Genomic DNA, 19,953 nt, shown 5'->3' on the forward strand with positions numbered 1-19,953 from the left:
CTAAAAGATGATGGTTTGTTCTGGGATTTACATCCCACCATATCTGAAGGAGGCTATTTTAAGTTGAAACTGTTAAGACTGATGCCTGGGCAAAAACACTCATTCCATAACGATCCGCACAAACCTGAAGAGGCCCCAGACAGTTTGTGAGGTGGAGCTCCTGGCTCCCAGCACGTGGCACAACGGTCGCTTCTGCAGGACCATCTTCCAGGCGGCGACTAAGACTTTGGGCAGATTCGTGGGCTCCAGTAACATTTGGCAACACTGCTCCCGAAGCCAGAGCCTTCTGCTTTAGCTGTCATTATGGGGACAAAATTCACAAGCCAGCTCAGACTGTTACAGAAGCGTTTATTTACCACAGAGGAAACCAGGAGACCCGCAGCCTGGGCAGTGTGAGTAATCAGGGAGAGGGGACAGCAGGCGGGAACCCCAGGAATCATGTTTGGGTAGTCTCTGACCGGCAGGTCCGCTCAGGCCGGGAGACACTGGCTGGGCTCGTGGGTATAGCTCAGGGAGGTCAGCTTTGACAAGCAGGCTTCGTCCCCGACAAAGCAAACGACAGCCAGAACCAAGGGCAACAGCTGCACGGACACCACCTTAAAATGGGAACCAAATTAGGCTTATGACATCAGAAGTGCATTTCACCCTGATCATAAAACAAGAGGGGAAGGGGAGCACTGGGCCCTAGTGGATAGCCTGTCTCTGAGATAAAATGCTTTTAAAAGTTAAATATTGGCAGGGCCTTCCCCCTTGCTAATAGCAAGCAGCACACAATCTCCAAGCCAGCTTTACAAGCTACTGTTAACTTTGTTATCTGTTATTATTTGGATTTTGAACAAAATTGATGGAGTAGGAACCAGTAGAGGAATCCTGTTTGATCTGGAAATTTTCAGTGGAGAGCCCAAAAGGTCGAAGAACCAAGTTCCCAAGATCTTTCAGTTTACCTGCAATGTAAAAGGGAAAATTCAGATAAATACGGGGAGTAAACAGAAGCAGGAAGACCCCCACTGATCCTGCCTTACTATCGGATTACAAAATATAAAGAGCATCTCTCTGCAGTTAAAGAAATTCCTGCTTTAAAAACTATGAAACCGTTAGTGCCCTCGGCAATGTGGTCACTTCAGGGCCACCCACCCCCACGCCTGTGCTTTTGGAGATGATTGTGAGGGAGCCCTGCTGGCACCCACTGGGAGAGCAAAGCTTCCTGGCCAGACTGGCCAGAGCTAACCAAGGACACAGGCCCTGGGATGAGTGATGGCCAAACTGCTGCTCCCGGGGGGGTGAAAGTATCCTGCCAAGCCCCAGGGCCTGGTGCGGAGGGCAGCGGACCCTCCGAGTCTGTTGTCGGCGGGAAGCAGCTGCCACCTACTGAGTCTGGTCCTACTCGGCAGCTTTCTACCGAGCCTGCGTTCAGACTCAAGGGCCTCCTGCTTCACTAAAGAAAGCCTTAGCTTCTACACCAAAATCATCATTTCTCGGGAAATGGGGGGCTCTTGTTCATTTGACAGCATCGCTCACCAAAACAGTCTAGTCTCTTCTCCCCAGGATCTAGGTTTTACGCATTAATTACAGATGAGTTCATGTCCAGTAGCCAAAACTGAGACACATGGTGTAACCAAGGATTTTTATGCTGATTCTACGTATATGAGTGCCACGGAGTTTGTATGTCTCAAGTTGGAGTTTTCAGGACTTTTGAGAGATTGACAGGGACTTATGGGGCAATGGGATGGAATATTTGGAACTAAGAGTGTTTTGGAAAATGTTGGCTGGGATAGGCGAACACACAGTTTTGACCTTTTCTAAACTGTTCTAATTTTCCTTGCAGGTCTGTTTCCAGTGGAGAGGAGAATGCGGGTCAAAGGGAAAGAAATCCCCGATCATCGATCATCGGAGCTCCAGGCTCCTTCCTGCCGTCCCACGTGCAGCAGCTTTATCCTTCTGAGGCCTCCCACCGTGGAGTAAAGCCCAGGCAAAGAGCTTAGAGACACATGGCGTTTAAATATCAAGGCCTTTGCTAATAATTCACGGAGAGAACTTTTGGTCCCAGCCTAAGATTGAGCCCCCAGAAGCTCACCATATTCTGAGGAAGCTCCCAGAACCTAGGCCCCCCAACCCTAACCTGAACACACGTGCTGCGCGCGCGTGTGCGGGGAGACGCGCCGGCACAGCCCATCCCTGCCCGCCGCTGCCAGCCGAGCGCGGTCTCGAGTGGACGCACGCGCAGGCAGGGGCCGCCACCAGCACAGCCAGGAGGGGGCGTCCTGGGCAAGCGGGAGCTCCCCAGAGCCTTGGCAGCGTGTCGTGGGGTTGAGGAAGGGGGGGGGGGGGACATTTAAAGAAGCCGACTAGAACGTCACTGCTGGCACGGTCCTTGGCTCTCCGGAGTGAGTGGAGTGAGACTGAATCTCGAGAGGTCTTCGCATCGCGCTGCCCACGAGCAGCAGCGCCACCTCGCACGCACGAGCCTCTGTTCCGGGGCCGCTGAGACTGGCGGCCGAGGCTGAGGTTGGGCGCCCCCCACCGCCGGGATGGAGGGCCTGCCGCAAGGCCCCCTCGCCGCAGGCGACCACGGAGAGCGCCGACTGTGAAGTATCTACTCTGTGACGCTCGCGGAGCTACAGACCAAAGCTGCCCCCCGCTTCTGGGACGCTCGCGGTCTAGCGGGGAGACACACGCAGGAGCCCCGCGGCCTGTGCAGGGCCGGCAAGGAAGGCGTCTCGGGGGACCACACGCCGCAGCGCTCGCAGGAACTGCGAGTTACAGGACGCTGCCATGCCACTGCGATCCACAGATGGCAAGGGGACAGACATTCAAGCTGCCGATGGAGAGAGACAGTGAGGGCCTTTTGCGGGTGTTCACTCTGCCTGACTAGCTGCAGACCGTGCCCCGCACCCTGAGCCTTGCACTTTCAGCTGAACTGATTGGGGGGAGTGGCACTCGTGAAAACGTGCTTCTTCCGCTGCAGGAGGCATCCCTGCCACGACCGAGCACAGCAGGGGTGGACCAGGGGCTCTGACAGGCAACTGTAGCTCCTCGGTGGCTTTGCTGGAACTTTCTTAGCACCGCACTGCTGTATGAGACTTTTCGTACCCAGCTTCTGTCTCTCCTCCACTGGCCCCTGGCGGGTCCCCGCCCCACACCCCCCTGCAGCTGCTTCCCCAGTCCGTCTCTTGGACTTCTAATCCAATCCTGGCTTCCGGTTCTCCCAGGACCGCACCACACGGAAGGCTGTCTTTTCTTCTGTTCTCAGCCTTTCTAACATTCCCCAATAGTTTTACTCTGTCATCTCCAGAACAGAACAGAACCGAACACAGAAGTTCTACTTGCTCAATGAGCCAATGGACACCACACGCCCGAGACACCTACTGAAGACACACGGCGAAAAAAAGGCTCCGTGTCGGGGAAGGCTCTGTGTCACCAGACTTGAATTCGACCAACAGTCCTAAGTTCGCGTGCGTGGCACCTTGCTGTGCGTGGTGGGGATGCGGGGAGCGGGGCCGGCCACTGCACCAGAAGCAGCTGAGCCGCGATGGGAGACAGGCCATCCGCACAGAGGCGGGTGCAGAGGTAAGCAGGCGCAGAGTGCGGGCAGAGCTGCTCCTGGGAGGGTGTGCGTCTGAATCCCCACCAGTGACGGCCAGGGCTGGAGCGGGCGGTGTAGGCGCGCAGGGTCTGACCGAACGCGCGGAGACCGGTGGGCAAGGGCGAGCCGGGGCGGCGGGCTCACAGGCAGGTGGAAGGGCACGTCCCGGCAGGTTCTTATGAGCCAGGCCACGGGTCCCTGGTTCTTGGGCCACAAGGGAAGGCCACTGATGATTTGAGAATGGAGCTTTAAGGGTTAATAACACTGTGGCAAAGGGAAGAATGAATCAGAAGAAAGCCTGGAGGTGGTTCTGACAGATTAGTGCAACGTCATGGGAAAGAAGCCATTTATTCACTGAACAAACATCGAATGTCTATAATGTTGGGTAAAGCAGCTCTGGGGGGTGCCTGGCTGGCTCAGCAGAGCATGTGACTCAATCTCAGGGTTCTCAGTTCAAGCCCTACAGTGGGTGTAGAGATCACTTAAAAATAAAATCTTAAGGGGCGCCTGGGTGACTCAGTCAGTTAAACATCTGACTCTTAATTTCGGATCAGGTCATGATCTCAGGGTTGTGAGATGGAGCCGCATATCTGGCTCGCACTAGGTGTGGAGCCTGCTTAAGATTCTCTCTGTCCCCCTCCCTCGGCCCCTCCCACCTCCCAAGTAATAATAATAATAATAATAATAATAATATCTTAAAAAAAAAGGCAACTCTGAAATCAGACTGAGGCCAGTGAGAACATAAGGGAAAAGAGCAAAATATTATGGTCGAACCAACAAATTTTTGGTTTCTGAAAAACTCATCTTTTGCTGTTTATGGTAACAGCAGAGAAGCGCTTCAGTCGAGGGTCATGCTCATAAATACACAATCACACCGCGTTGTCCCGCTGCTGTTTAGAGTCAGGATGGACGCTCAGGGACTAACACAGCCTCCTGGTCCCTAAGACAGGATCATTGGCCAAACCAGCCTGTCTGCCACCCTTTCCACTGGCTGCCAAATTTGACACCTTCCCTAACGGGGCAGTACTCAGGTTTCCTGATTTCCCCTTACGGCAGATCTGACACCATCACCCAGCCGGAACGTGTCAGCATGTCCCTAACGTAGGATCTCCTCTGCCAGACTAGACTGCAGGCAAAGAGAAGAGTCCAAAACTGCTTGTGCTCAGACAACGTTTAGGACGAGAGATCAACCCTGGTCACTGGATCCAGATCTGATGAATATTCGTTTCTAGGCCTCCAAGCAACACTGTACCTCAATAACCCAATGGACTCATTATGTGTAACTTCTCTTTGGAGATACTAGCTACGCAGTAGTCCATCTACCCCGAGGGGAGCCAGCAATGCCATTCGTTTTCACGTCCTTAAGACCCCTCGGGTTTGGGCCCAACGGGCTACAACTGAATCCTAACACTGCATTTCCTCTTATGAGGCAGGTCCTAAGCCACAAAAGCTGCCTCTTGCTTTCCTCTGAGTAAAAGCCTTATCAAAAGACAACACAATATGGAAGCTAAAATTCACAGCCAAACCAAATGCCTATGTGAGCTCTTGGGTGAACGTGGAGGCTGAAATAAGCCTTACCAAGAACCGTCAGAGAAGCGGGAGCAGTTCTCTTGAGAGGAGCTGAAGGAGTGACAACCAGGAAATAAGGCAGAAAGTAGGGCAGTGAGAACCTACAGGCTGATACTCCCTGATGGAATAACTGCAGCAAGGAAGTGATTCAGAGACGCTCCTGTGGCCAGAGTCCAAAACACTGCATGTCTCGTCTCTAATGAGTATTAGGCAGGGTGGCATGAAGAGAAATATGAAAACAAGACCCTGGATTTCCAGGGTATCCACATGTATGCCTTCAGCAGTTTTAAGAGTCAGTGACAATGTCAAGATTTCCTTGTGACCTTGGGTAAGGGAGCTGGTTCTAGAACGCTGTACCATGCAGAGCAGAAAAGTATGTAATGCACAGGAAGAGCCAAAAGAATGTGTCAAATCCTTGCCAAGCTAATGAACAAGTTACTCCTAAGTTCCCATATGTAGTTCTTGATCATGGCATCAGGCAAGATGGTGTTCTTAGATCAGTCCAGAAATGTGCGCTCATGAGGCTGCTAGTAGCCAGGAACGAATACCAGAGAAACGTCAGGAATCAGGAGAGCAGAAATATGTTCCAAGAGGGTGTAAGGAGGTGAGGGTACGGGAGGAAGGCCCAGGCTGGATGGTGAGCAAGGCCCAGGTGTGCGTTGGAGCGGCCAGGCAGGCAGCAGCGCGGGCGCCTGTGAGAGGAACGGCTTACTGGGCTATGCCCGGCCCCTGGTCTCTGGTTCCTTTGGGGGACTCAGTGAGCTTCAAGGGGTGGCTCTAGGTTTTCCGGGTCAGGACAGGAGCCCGGCAGCTCTTGGTTAAGGTAAGAAGAGCAGCATCTCATGGAGCGTTAGAACACAAGCTCTACCTGCTACTGGGACAACCCCAGCCCGGGACCTGGGTGGCAGCCGCTACCACTGGGTAAACGGTGACAACCTACAGTGAGCTGACTCGATTTCTCCAGTGACGGCTTGTCCAAATAAACACCAGCAACGGAACATGGCAAGAATGGCTGGCCACAGAGAGCCGTCTGAGATCTCAGGTCTAGTGCGTTCTGAAATGTCTGCTTTTTCTTTTTTCTCTGCTGCAGCTACCGCACAAGGAGGGAACGGCAAAACTCAGAGACACGCTGCTTCTGCTCGGGAGGGTCTCTCAGAGCAGAGCGGCTGACCACTCCTGGCCGCACCCCTGCAATGCGCCTCCACCCCCCCCTTCGGTCCTCTCCTCAGCTGCCTCACGCTGCCCCCACGTAGCAGTCACATGCCCACACGGTGCTGGGTAAACTCGAGTGTGCCCCAGAAGCAGCAGAGGGCTGTCAGAACTCAGAGTGCTGCGCTCCTGCCCGATCTCGGATCCACCAGGATGGGGGTGGAGCCCGAACACGTGCACTTTGAACTTGCTTCTGTAGCTGGCCAGTGGAATCTTGATCAGAAGCCTGGTACTGAAAACTGATGGTGGACACCTGTCTCTAGTGACTGGCGGGACTGACTGGCGGGACCGGCTGCCGGGCGGAGCGTCCCTCTTGCATGATGTGAAAATAGCCCACGCTACTTTTTGGAGAAAGCAAACAACTTTATCTTCTACCTCATAGTTCAATACGAGATGACAGGAGATCAAGGAAGAACCACAAACATACATGTACAGATCCTGAACAATTCTACTTGTTTGAGGTTTCATGGCTGGGCCAGGATACAGGACAAAACAATTTACAAACGATGATGACGAAAGGCTTCAGCCCATTCTTTTCTATTTGCAGCCCCGGCTTATTCAGAGATGTAGGTTAGCATCATCAGCCGGCCTCCCCTCGTCGCCCCCTGAAGACAGAACCCAACGCCAGGAAGGCCCCCGCCCGTCCCCCGCAAGGGTGAGCAGCCTTGCGGCTCGAGGTGCTCCTGAAGGCGGCAGTGCGCTAAGCACCGCCCGCAGTGTCTGCCCGCCAAGCCGGGGCCGCAGGGATTCTGAAAATGTCTCATCAGTTCTACCTTGGAAATGGTTTCTACTATTTACCTATGTGCACAAAAAATTTAATGCTGTGAAATCAAAACCAGAAATAAATTAGATATAGATACTCATAATAGGCTGTGCCTACTATCCAAATCTGATTTCAAATTTTTATGTTCCTCAAACTTGCCTGGTTATTCTGATTATAATAAATGCTATACATTTGGACTGATACAAATAAAATACCACTCTTTGTTCTCTATATGCCTTTTTTCAATTAGCTGTTCTGATTTGGTGTAATCACGTAAGATTTTCTTAAAAAGAAGTTCTCTGGAGCACCTGGGGGGCTCAGTTGGTTAAATGCCTGCCTTCGGCTCAGATCGTGATCCCGGGACGGAGCCCTGTGGCGGGCTCCCTGCTCAGCATGGAGCCTGCTTCTCCCTCTCCTTCCTGCTCCTGCTCTCTCTCGCTATCTCTGTCTCTGTATCTCTCTCCAAAAAATAAATAAGATCTTTTTAAAAAAATAAAAAATAAAAAGAAGTTCTCCTATTTAAAAAAAAAAAGGGAATCAGTAGATGTGAGCGAAGCCAAATAAACAGGGCGCTGACCACGAACCAGCGCTACCGGTCCCTTAAAAAGCCCTACGCCTCCTGGGGTGCTCCGTCTAGCACCACGGACCATACCCTGGGTCCTTCTAAAGCTTAAATTTCCTGGCTTATTATGGCCACAAGGCTGATCTTCCCAGAGAAAAGGACAACAGGAAACATGCCAGTTGCTGACTGATTTCCTCAAATCTGAAGCCAACGTGCTTGTTCTCTGTGATGAGCAAGGAAATAAATACCACTCTTTGTTCTCTATATGCCTATTTTTTTACTAGCTGTTCTGATTTGGTGTAATCACATAAGATTTTCTTAAAAAGAAGGTCTCTGGAGCACCTGGGGGGCCCCTCTGCGTCGCCCTATGGCTGACGGCCACTCTGGGTCGCCACGCTTGTTCGAACGATGTTTCTAAATGAGAAGCTAGAAAGGGAGGAGCAATATGTTTAAGTATGCTCTACCCTTTCATTATTCCAATTGGGATTTTTTTTTTCCCCAGGGAGGCAGCTACAGAGCTCTTCTTGCTTACGAAAAGGAAGTTGAGTTATTGAGAAAAGAAAAAGCAAGTCGAAGATTACCGGACAAAGTTCAATAAAAGCTCAGCTTGTTAAATGATTACCTAACTTCATAAACGCCAATGACAAATGGTGTTGAGCAGTTTTTCTCATCTTTAACTGCTAGTTTTTCAGCAGGAGCCAGCAATTTCCAGGGAAACCAGCACTAAAAATCGTGCACTCCGCTGCAAAACACTTGCTCTGAGCGTCTAAGGAGTGGCATTATTTTGCACAGTAAGGAGCCTCCCAGGACCTCGCAGCACATGAAGCTCAATTATGGCATCTGTACCAGGGAGGGAGAACTCCAGAGAGCTTTTGTGGGGCTAAGATCCCATACAGAGAGCGCGTTCTCCCTTTTAGGCTCTCCGATGGTGGGGAACACCTGGAAGCAATATCTTACTTGTGATCCTTATACTCAGTAAGAAGATAAAGGAGTCTAGACATTCACATTATTTCTGTGTAGTAACAAACTGACATAATACTTACCAAACAACTTAAACTGTTTAAGTCTGATGAGAGGAGAATTTATTACAGAAGCAACTGAGAATGAATTCAACTTGAATATTTCAAACAAAGAGGACAATATAAGTAAAACCCAAAGCCCTGGAGACAGAAACTTCAGCTTATGAGAATTTAGAGTGACTGAGCCAGCCAGGCAAGGAGAAGTGTAGTTTTGATTCCATCTGGAATGGACAATGGCTGCAAGATTCAGTTTATATCCATCCCTTTAGGGTTTCATACTGGCTCAAAAAAATGGACCCAGAGAACAACGCCTAAGGGTTTTCTCCAAGTCCACCATGGCACCCTGACATCATCTCTTTCAGCATGAAATACAGCTCAGCTAAGGACACATACTATCTTTTTTCTAAAACAAAGGGTCATTGTTAGAATAGGTGGAACATGCTTTTTTCCCTCTTCTTTGAAGAAAGAGCACCTCCAAAATAATTTTTCTGCTCAAACATGGTGTCAAATTTAAATATGTAAATTAGGGAAAGAATGTCTTTTGGAAAAACTGGGGAAGGCTCCAGAAGTCTCCCCAACTCTAGAACAGTTCTCAGCAGGGGCCAGAGGGCTGTGGACTGTTTAGGTTTAACAGCTTCTTCTCAATCAGCTCTGCTAGCAGTGATCGTTTCGAAAATATGCTCTCCTTCTCTGGATATGATGCCTAAAGGTCATGAATGGCCAAGCTCAATTTATTTTAAGAATTTTCCTTTAGGCCCATGTGATTGCAATATATTAAATTCAATTCACATGGTAGATTTAGAAAATATTCATAAGAAAGAACACAAAGCAGATCTTGAGCAGGGAAATATCAGACAGGTTATGATCAGAAGATGCTGGGCAGGTCTCTGTCCAAGAACCTTTACTCCCCTTAGTCAAACAGACTATTCGTGGGAGCGCTTCTCTGATTCCAACTATAAAATGCTTTGGCAGATACGAGAACTAAACCATTGGGTCCATCTGCCCTGCACTCCACTCACAGTTTTCTGTCCCCTCACTATTTACTCCTAACTGCTGCCCTCTCGTGTCTTCTCAAACGCTAATGGGACTCTCAATGCCAATTTCAAAACAAACATTCCTTTGGTTCTGACACGGTTTTGACTTGCAGTAGCTGTACTCTAATGAAATTAAAAACTTAAGTCGTTTACTCAACGAAGAAACTCAACTGTTTTCATGAAATTCATGATCTGAAAGAGAGGTTAGTAGGATCCCAGGTTGAATCATGTTTGCATTCTTGAAGGCAAGAAAATTTCTCAGGAAAAACAAAACACAAGTTTAGTTTTTCAAAAGCTGACATCCTCTCTAAGCCACTCTAACCCTTTTGGAGTCAAAGACAGCACAGACCTCGCTAGCACCATGGTATGGCTCACACCACAAATGACGGGCCCCAAAGCGACTTCTAACTGTTGCGTTCTCCTCCAGCGAGTACAAAACCCTGCTGTCCCTCATGCCCCCCTCCTAGCTACTAGGGTCATGAGAAAGTAAGGGAAGCAAACTTACCTAACATCTCTGCCTTTAGCCTTTCATTACGTTCTTCAATCTGTTTAGGTAATCTCTGAGGGGGAAAGAGAAACAAGGGTTGGTGAAAAATCTTTTGGCTTTATTTTGAATTTGAGAAACAAGCTTAATGTGAAAGTCAGGATGGATGATGAACGTATATAAGATGCTATTAAATACGGAAAAACCAAGCATTTCTGGGTGAGCTACAGACACAGCACTTTTGTCTGGCTCACTGCTACATGCCCAGTTCTTGGCACAGTGGCCCAGGGAGGACCTCAATAAAAATCTGGTAAACATATAGACAAAAAGATTTCTGAAAAAATACACTCCAGATGTTTACAGTGGTATATTTAGGTGGTAGGATTATGGGTTATATATTTTTAATTTTTTTGGCTGACTTGTATTTTTTAACTTGAAGTCCTTTCTTAATATAATCTAATTTGTTGAGAAGGGGTCAGATCAATATTGAATGTTCCTAAATGAATCACCTACTCAGGGTTTTTCAGTCTTGGCACTACTGATAATCTGGACCAGGTAGTTCTTTGTTGTGAGGGCTGTCTTGTGCATTATAGGAGGTTTAAAGCATCTCTGGCCACTAGATGCCAAGAGTACCATTCCGGTCATGCCAATCAAAGTGTCTCCAGACATTGCCAAATGTCCCTGGAAACCAAAACATCTCACCTGAAAACCAGGGATCTAGATTAGAGTCTTGTAGGGCTGCCTTAGCCCTGTAATTGGCCCTAAGCACTTGTAATTTTAGTAACAACCCAGTTATAATAATTCAAAATAAAATAAATTCTTTATGCATATAACAACTAATATAAAAGGCTCCCTTTTACAGAAGGTTTAAAACCAATGTGACAAGAATAAAGGCTCCCAAGAGTTTGGCTAAAATTTTAAGAACTCTATTCCCTTTCCTTGTGTCACATTTAAGTCAATCCTACCACCACTCAGAGATGTTAAAGGTCAGATAAAGGGTTAAAACCGGTTTCAAACTGCTTATGTTTTTAAATGATCCAAACCAGTCTGTCTCCCATTATTTCACTTCTAAATAAATAAAAGATCAGTTATTATTGAAGGAATTCATCTCAAGTGTGTGCAAAAAACAAAGCAAAACAAAACCCAAACCACCTAGGACATTAATGCAGGGAGATTAGTCAACATTTCTCACGTCTGAAGTGAAATCCTGCACAGCAGGGGCTCAGACGCTCTCGGCAGCCAGACAGGAAATGTAAGTAAGGAAAGGAATCCGTGTTCCGGCAGGCAATAGAGAGTGGTGGAGTCAGTGGCAAACTGGAGAGTGCCAGCTGGATGCCAACACACAGCCGTTCAAGAAGGACCCAGGATGTCCAAATCTCCCGAACTCGAAGAGGGGTCCAACTTAGATTTTCATCTAGTAAAATCTTCCCATGTTTAAATGCTGGTTTCAATTAAAAACCAACAACAAAAGTCTGGCTTAAATAAAACATGTCTGCAGCTTCCCTCCTCACTTGCCTGCTGGAGGCCTGCGATCTCCGCTGCGCGCTGGTGTCCACGACAGACCTCTCCATCCTAATGGCTCTCTGAAAAGTTTGGCAGTGAAGAAACCTGCTTCATGAAGCCAATGTTTCCCGAACTTATTTGAACATCCACTAGTTGGGGGGCAATAACGCTTATACGTCGGATTCTGTAGCATGTCTCTGCACGTTAGAGATAGAGTGTGCTAAAACTAGAGGCACGGATTTGGAGGGTTTTTAATTTTTTTAAGACTTATTTATTTTAGAGACGCAGAGCACAAGGGGAGGGGCAGAGACAGAGGGAGAGAGAATCTTAAGCAGACTCCCTGAGAAGCCCAGTGTGGGGCCTGATCTCGCGACCCTGAGATCATGACCCCAGCTGAAAACAAAGAGTCGGAGGCTCAGCCGACTGCACCATCCAAGGGCCCCTGGAGTTATTTTTTAAGGGGAGAAAACCAGTAACATTTAGCTAATTGATGACTGACATAAAAATATTATGATGTTTATTAGAACCAAGAGGATCTGTAGTACCATGGACAAGAGTAAGAGTAACTTTAAGAAAGATAAGACTAATCTAAAATATACTTAATTGGAAGTATGCTGGCCATATGATAGTAAACAGAAACTTGGGTGACTGAAAAGGATGGGGAAAACCCGAAGTTTATTACCTCTAATACTCAGACTCATTCTGGACTAAACTGTACAAGATTTCCCTAGTCCAACAATGAAGCTGAGTTCCCGTCAACCCTACGGATTAAAGGTTTACACAGGTAACACTTACAGAATGGAGAGTAAATGGGACACGGTCACAGAGGGTCTGTGACCACCACTTCAAAGTTAGATCTCCCATATATTTTGATAAGCCCTTAAAAATATATAAATGGAAGGTAGTTGGGTCCCAGAGGATTATTTAAGATTCACGGAGTAGCAACACAGGGAACAGAACAAAAAATATTTTTTAAAACTCAGGTTTACCATGCAAGCTTCTCTTGCTTGATGGATGGATGGATCTTTCTCTAATATGGATTTATAGTCCTCCAGGGCTTCGTCTAGTTTGTCCGTTTTCTCGTACAACTCTGCTCTCCTCAGTATTGCCCTGATATAGCTGGGGTTTAGCTGAATTGCTGTAAGAAGAGAAGAAATCATTGTCACCATGAAGAAAAAGGGCCTGCATGCGCCTAGCTATAGTGTGTTTACTAACCAGCCTCCAAGGGTCTAAAAGGAAGAGTCATTCGTCAAAGGCTACACCTGGCACTGGCACACTTGCTCTGGAAAGGTCAAGACAATACATAATTTCCACTTTGCAGGACAGACCATCTCTCTCACAACTACACAACCCTGCTACTGTAGCACAAAAGAAACCACAGACGGTGTAGAAGTAAATAAAGATGGCTGTACTCCAAGAAACCTTTCTTTATGGACACTGAACTTTGAATTTCATATAATTTTCCCATGCCACAAAATATTTCTCTTTTGATTTCCAACCATTTAAAATGTAAAATCCATATTCAGCTCGGGGGCTGTACCCGAGCAGGTGGCAGGCTGGATTTGGCTTGTTGGCTGTAGCTTATGAAACTCAGGTCTACACCCAAAGTCCTGTTTTCACATACTTGTCCTTTGTCTAGTTCAGAATGGGCCAGAACACAGAGCCCATGTGCACAGTGCAAAAGTGAGAGAGAATTTGAAGGTACAAATTAAAGAGTTGAGGGAAAATAGTTTGGTGGCAGACTCTGCTGTCATTCTCTTTCCAGGCTTCAACAACCAAGGTTATGCCTTGACTACCGAGGTCACATTTTTAGCTAAACCCTGATTGTTCCGTCAGACTTCTGTTCCAACACCTTTACGTCACCGATGCGTAATACCCAGCCCTTTATCCAGCAATGACTGCCCTTCTGCAAATCCTTTGCCCGTGTTTTGGATCAACTATACTGCATTTCCCCTACTCTTCTGAGTTGCTTCTTTTTCTGTTAGACAGCAAGGTCACAGCTCTAGAACTTTTCTTCTTCAAGTAATATACTCAATTTTTATTCATTCGTGTTTTCAGTAACTCTTTCTCTAGTACCTATTACCCGCACCTCACGTAGTGGATCTCTGGAGTAGAGTGGTGAACAAGACAGACAAGACCTCCTCCTCGCAAAGCGTTAAGCTACTCTAGTAGCAAGAGGAGACAGCATCGAGTATATAATTTCAGACAGTCACAGTGCTACACAGAAAAATGAAACAAGGTAAGTAAATACAAGCGAAAGGGGAAATAAGGTAACTTCAGACGGTGGTCAAAGACTACGAAAAGGGAGTATATGAGGGAGGCCGGCCATCTGAAAGGAGAAGTGTACCAGGAAAAGGGACCAACAAGAGTAAAGGCGCCAAAACAATAACCACCTTGGCATGTTAGGGACTAGGTTTGGGGCTGGGGAAGAGGTAAGGCTGAAGATACAGGCAAGGACCAGATCATGGAGGCCTTGTTGGCCAGGGAAAGGCGCTTACACTTTTTCCTAAGTGTGATGAGAAGCCACTGGAATGGTTTCAAGCACACTAAAGACATCATCTGATTTACAGTTTTAAAGGATTCCTCTGGCTGCAGCATGGAGGGTAAGAATGAAAGCAGTGAGACAGCTGGCAGCCTACTGCAGTGGTCCAGATGACAGAGAATGTTGGCTAAGCTGGTCATTGTGGAGAGGGAGAGAAAAGGCCAGACTAAGCATATGTCTTTGAATTAGAGCCCATAGGACTTGCTAATTAATTTAACCAGGTGGAATGAAAGAAAGAATAAGCAAGTGAATGGATGGAAATGCTGTTTATAAGAATGAAAAAAATCAAACTGCAAGTTGTTTGTGGGTATGTGGGTGAGTGGACTGGGGAGGCCCCAGCCTGTTCGGGCACCTTAAATCTTCACTGCTTACCAGACACCCAAGAATCTTGAGATGTCAAGTTTGCAATGGGATACTGGGGTCCAGACCACAGGGAAGAGCTGAAGATATAAACTGCAGCATACAGATGGCGTTTAATGTTTCAGAACTGGATGACATCATACAAGGAAAATTTAGAGAGGAAAAAAAATAAGAGAGCTCTATGTGGGACTAAGATCTAGTGACTTTAAAAATGTCGAGGCTAACACAGAAGCCAGCAAAACAGAGTAGGAATAGCCAACGAAACAAAAAACCTGACGAATGACACACCGTACTAATGCTTTGGGGAGGTAAAGAGAGGACAGAGAGGCAACTACTGAATTAAGCAAGATAAAGTGGTGGGTGACGTTTACAAGATGAGTTTCCAGCGGCATGGATGGAACAGAAGCCCAGTGGATGTGGAATGAGGAGAGAATGGGAGAAGACAAAATAGACATAGCAAGTATAGATTATTATAGTGACGAAGAGGATCAGAGAAATGGTACAGTAGTTAGGGGGCGATACTGGTTCAGAGGTTTTCTGAAAGAACCCAAATCCCATAACATTTCAACTTTACATGTAGTCAACCTCCCCTTACTCTGGTACATCGTCTTCTCTTAAAATATCCCCAAATGCAATATCATAATATCCATAGGAAAAGTTCTCCAGTGGCCTCTACTACATCTTTTAAAAAACCCAACCCCCTAATTTACATTTTAACCCAGATACTGCCTCCTATTCTAGCAATGCAAATATATATTGAAGAGAAAGAACTTGTCCCAAGAGTACTTTATAAAAACCTCTAAAATCAACATAGCATCCTAAACATGTGATTTTCTTTCCTGATCCATATAAAGAGAATGAACTTTAACTTTATGCCAAAGCTGAAAACTCTAAGGTGAGTGGCATGTGATTAGTGCTAACGAGCTCCAATATGACCTCAGGAAGACGCTGTTAAGTCCTCTGCCAAGGTTTATGAACTGTGTCTGGAGTACTGAGGTGGGGGCGGAAGGGACCTTGATACAAATGAACCATACTACTGTCAGTGATTTTGCCTTTGGATACAATGCATGCAGTCCACAGACTATGGATAAGCACATGAGTACTGGTTCAAGCAAATCCCCAAAACAACCTTGAAAACACTTTCCTCCACTTCCTCATTTTCTTGGCAAGGCTCCTACACTTAGGGGTACAGCTGGAAATGAACTCTGCTTCCTACTGTATGCCCTGCTAACCAGGTTTACAAGGAATTTTCTAATGATCTGGTTACAGAAAGAGGGTCTGAACATCAGTAACACGTTCCTAATTTAAACTCTTCTCAGCCACATGTCTCACATAAATTAAAGTTCAACACCTTCCTCCAAACAAAACAGCACATTCAGCATTAGCTCCAGCCTACATATGACAGACCGGAAGTACTTTGCTAGATTCAAAGGTACTAACCATTTCGTTCGGACACCAAGAAATACCAAGTAGTAAAGAAAGGAAGCCAAAAGAGAAGGTGATTAATTACTGTCAAGAAGAAAAAAAAAGGAGAGAAATTCATGCCGAGCATGAGTAGGACCAGATAACATATAAGGTTCTTTTTAACTTTTCAATTCTCTAAGAAAGTATTATCCAAAGATGGAAAACCGAAAAAAAAATTTCCAAAAACTAGTAATTTTCTAGAACTCATGAGTAGTAAGATGCAAGGAAAAGTGATTATGTGTGTTTTCCAAACCAAGCTGGTCAGAAAGGCAAGACAAGAAAAAACCCAAACCAACCACCCACCAACCACCAAATGAGATCCTATGGCTGGGAGTGTCTCTATAAGTTGGTGGGATGAAAAGACCGTATCGGAACTCAGGTATCAGACAGCGAAGTCTCGGTTCACTGTGTGGAACCTGAAAAGTAATTAAAATGACAGCAAGTGGGTCTGGAAGAATTCTGCATGTGAAGAGACTACCAGTTCCCTAACAGAAGCCGCCCCTCACCGCAGCTGTCCCCTTCCCCACAAACACAAAGATCCATATGCCCTAGCAGCAGCTAAGATCTTCAATTTCAATCCCCCGAGGAAAGTAATTTAGACACTACAGGAAGTAAATTCTGTTCCGCAAGTTTCTGTTGCCAAGGTAGCTTTGAATTTTTCTTCACATATTTACTAATACAGGATAAACTGACAGAACTATCCATTCAAACGTGTGTTTATGCTAAGATGACTATAGCACCTCTAAGAAGGCTGAACTATAAAGCTTCTTCTTCAAAGGTCCCCGAGTAAGAGTATACACATATAAAGTACGGGAGACCCTTGAACGATGCGGGGGTTAGGGGCGCTGGCCCCCAACCCCCATGCAGCCCAAAATCCCAAAACTTAACTACTAATAGCCTACTGTTGACTTGAAGCCTTACCAGTAACAAACAGTTGATTAACATGTACTATTCCTATGTATTACAGATTCTTACAGGAATGGAAACTAGAGAAAAGAAAATGTTAATACGAAAATCATAAGAGAAAATACATTTAGAGTTCTTTACTGTATTTATTGAAAAAAAATCCATGTATAAGTAGACCCATGCAGTTCAAACCCATGTTGCTAAAGGTCAACTACACACATGACTATTTGTCCAGCTGCGGTAATGCTCTTATATGTTAACATATAATAAGACTAAAAAGTTGTACCTTTGTTGCAGTCACTGATGGCCATCTCCTTCTTGTCCTAAAAGGAAATATAACATTAATAACTGCTTATGGAGATGCACAATGGTCTTCAAAGAAGTCACATGAAACATGCATGTTACTTCCAAGCTAAAATTCAAAACACGGTGACAGCTCTGACGTGAAAGCCTCCTAGCAACAAATTATTCAAGTAGTTTCTTCCTAACATCTTTACAGACTGTTGCAATTGACCTATTCTATTTGCAAGGCACCTCACACTACAATGCTGATACTGAGAGACAGTTATGATCAATAAGCAGGGCAAATGACTGAATACCGTTCATAACGCTCCTCTTTGGCTAGCTGGTATATTATCACACCCCAAGTGGTATATTCCAGAAAGTATACAGATGTCCATTATAGACACACAGTGTGGCCTGTCATTAGTCTCGGTTACAAATCTTTTTTTTTTTTTAATATTTTATTTATTTATTTGAGAGAAAAAAGAGAGCAAGCAGGGGCAGGAGCAGAGGGAGAGGGAGATAATCTCCAGCAGACTCCATGCTCAGCTCAGAACCCAAGACAGGGCTTAATCCCAGGACCCTGAGATTATGACCTGAGCTGAAACCAAAAGACGGATGCTTAACTGACTGAGCCACTTATGCATCCCTCAGTTATAAATCTTAATTTATCCATTGATGAAACAAAAATACAAAACAATTCATGAAAGAAGGTATCTAACTAATTTACCTTGCTGAATCTAGATGTATGGCACAGTGAAAAGAACGCTAGATGTCTAAAGAACTAGACTGTAATTCCAGCTCTGACACTAACCTGCTATTTAGCCCCTTGAGCTCTAAAATGTCTTCTTCCCCCAAATTAGATGTTTTCTACAATACCACAGAAATGTTAATTCAAATAAATGTTCAATAGGGGCGCCTGGGTGGTTCAGTCAGTTGAGCCTCTAACTCCCGACTTCGGCTCAGGTCATGATCGCAGGGTCATGAGATTGAGCCCTGCACTGGGCTTTGCGCTCAGGAGGAAATCTGCTCCGATTCTCTCTTTCCCCTTCTGCCCCTCCCCCTTCTCACATGCGTGCACACACACTCTCTAATAAATAAATCTTAAAAAAAAAAAAAGAAGAAGAAGAAATGTTCAATACTTCCCATAATGGCTACCGTAGAAAATACTAGATACTTTGCACATTATTTTAGAGCAATGTCTATCAAACTGAGTTTCAGAATTCAATCAAAATTCCAGGATGGGGAGTGACTATCTAAGGGGTACAAGGTTTCCTTTTGGGGTTATGAAAAAGTTCTGGAACCAGACAGTGGTGATGACTGCATAATCTTGGGACCGTATTTAATGATACTGAATTGTATAGTTTAAAATGGTTAAAATGGTGAATTTTAGGTCTTTCGCATTTTGCCCGTTAACAAACAAAAAAGGTTCCAGAGTCATCTGGGAGTCACTAACTATACTGTATTCCATCCAATGTTCATCATTAACAATTCACATATTAAAAGCTCTATGAAGTCCTGTAGTAAAGAAATCTGTGTAGCTCTGGGTAAGTCACTATTTTCCCAATTTACCATATTTCTATAAATCTAAGACATACAACTTCATATTTTAAAGTTTCTGAAACAGGAGTAAATCTTTATATGTACACTGGTGGTGGTATTCTCTGTGCCCCTCAGAGACCACGACATTGCAGTGCATCTTACCAATAATCGGCCTTTGCAGATCAAGGAATTATGGTATTTTACTGCGGAGTCCTTTGTTACAGGTCACAGTCCACTAACCCCTCAGGCACTATCTGCTGCTAAGAGTGGCAGTCTCCAAAGTGCAGTATATAAAAAAAATCAGAACCGATTTGCCATCCTTTCATAACTCGTATAAGATACACACACCACAACGTATATAATATATAAGGACAGTTTTAAAAACTCAGGGCCTATACTTTTAGGGCTTCGTCTGCTCTTGTGTAGCCAGGCTTAGAGCGGAAACTCTGCCCAAACTCCAGTTTGCCTTTTTCTCTCCAGACGTGAAATGTAAAGCTTGGTCAGTGTCACTCAGTCAGGGATCCTGGGCCTGCAAATGTGCCTTCCAGAAATTCTTCTTAAAGCAGTTAACCCACCACTTCTTGAAAAACTCAGAATATGCTCCTTAAATCACTTCAGTGCATTAATCCTGGAAGTTTTCATGTCTCTAATTATAGAATCTTCTTAAAATATTAGGAGTACAACTTAAAAGAATAAAACAAAACAAAACATGCACCAACAAACCTATCCTTTGTATAGGAAACAGTCACAGAACAACTCTCTTCTGAGTTCTCCTCAGATGTGGCAGACAACAGACCGGCAAGACCATACACATTCCCCTAACTGAAGAAACGGTCGACTGTGCGAGCTCAACCCAGGCAGTGCCAATAACCTGGCAACTGTGGACACAAAGATTCCAAATCTCAGGAGCCAAATGGGCCTTTTCTTGAAATTGAAGATATACCTGAGCTCATTTCACAAGGAGTTTCCAGTTGGAGAATGTGACGAGATGTCTCCAAGAAGCAAAAGCAAAAGATAAGATTTTTTCCAGCTAAGTGTGAATTCAGATCAGTGGCAGAATATATTAAGGAATATTGTTCTATGTAAACTTAAAACAATTGTTTTATTTCTTTCTTTTCTTTTCTTTTAAAG

General features: G+C 45.5%; 2 protein-coding genes across 3 annotated transcripts in view; one reads left to right on the plus strand and one right to left on the minus strand.

The window, feature by feature from the left end:
• The window catches only part of PWWP2A (PWWP domain containing 2A), a 50,626-nt gene extending 42,856 nt beyond the window's left edge, over nt 1-7,770 (plus strand). Inside the window, exons 3-4 of one of the 2 annotated variants that reach the window (XR_006778539.2) lie at nt 1,826-3,567; nt 6,243-7,770. Coding sequence is in view for 1 of the 2 variants with exons in the window: in XM_045792023.2 (XP_045647979.2) it covers nt 1,826-1,962 (137 nt within the window). In the remaining variant the exon portion in view is untranslated. Of the gene's footprint in view, nt 1-1,825 lie in introns of both variants that reach the window. The other variant, XM_045792023.2, reaches the window with a different exon arrangement.
• Nucleotides 332-19,953, minus strand: part of TTC1 (tetratricopeptide repeat domain 1) — a 46,428-nt gene continuing 26,806 nt past the window's right edge. Inside the window, exons 5-8 of the mRNA XM_045792029.2 lie at nt 17,285-17,321; nt 12,716-12,864; nt 10,245-10,299; nt 332-944 (exon numbers count right to left, since the gene is read on the minus strand). Of these exons, the coding sequence (XP_045647985.1) occupies nt 811-944; nt 10,245-10,299; nt 12,716-12,864; nt 17,285-17,321 (375 nt within the window). The 3' untranslated portion in view covers nt 332-810. The remainder of the gene's footprint in view (nt 945-10,244; nt 10,300-12,715; nt 12,865-17,284; nt 17,322-19,953) is intronic.

Source organism: Ursus americanus, chromosome 15, assembly GCF_024610735.1.
Source record: "Ursus americanus isolate L20-20 chromosome 15, mUrsAme1.1.p, whole genome shotgun sequence".
Classification (NCBI taxonomy): domain Eukaryota; kingdom Metazoa; phylum Chordata; class Mammalia; order Carnivora; family Ursidae; genus Ursus; species Ursus americanus.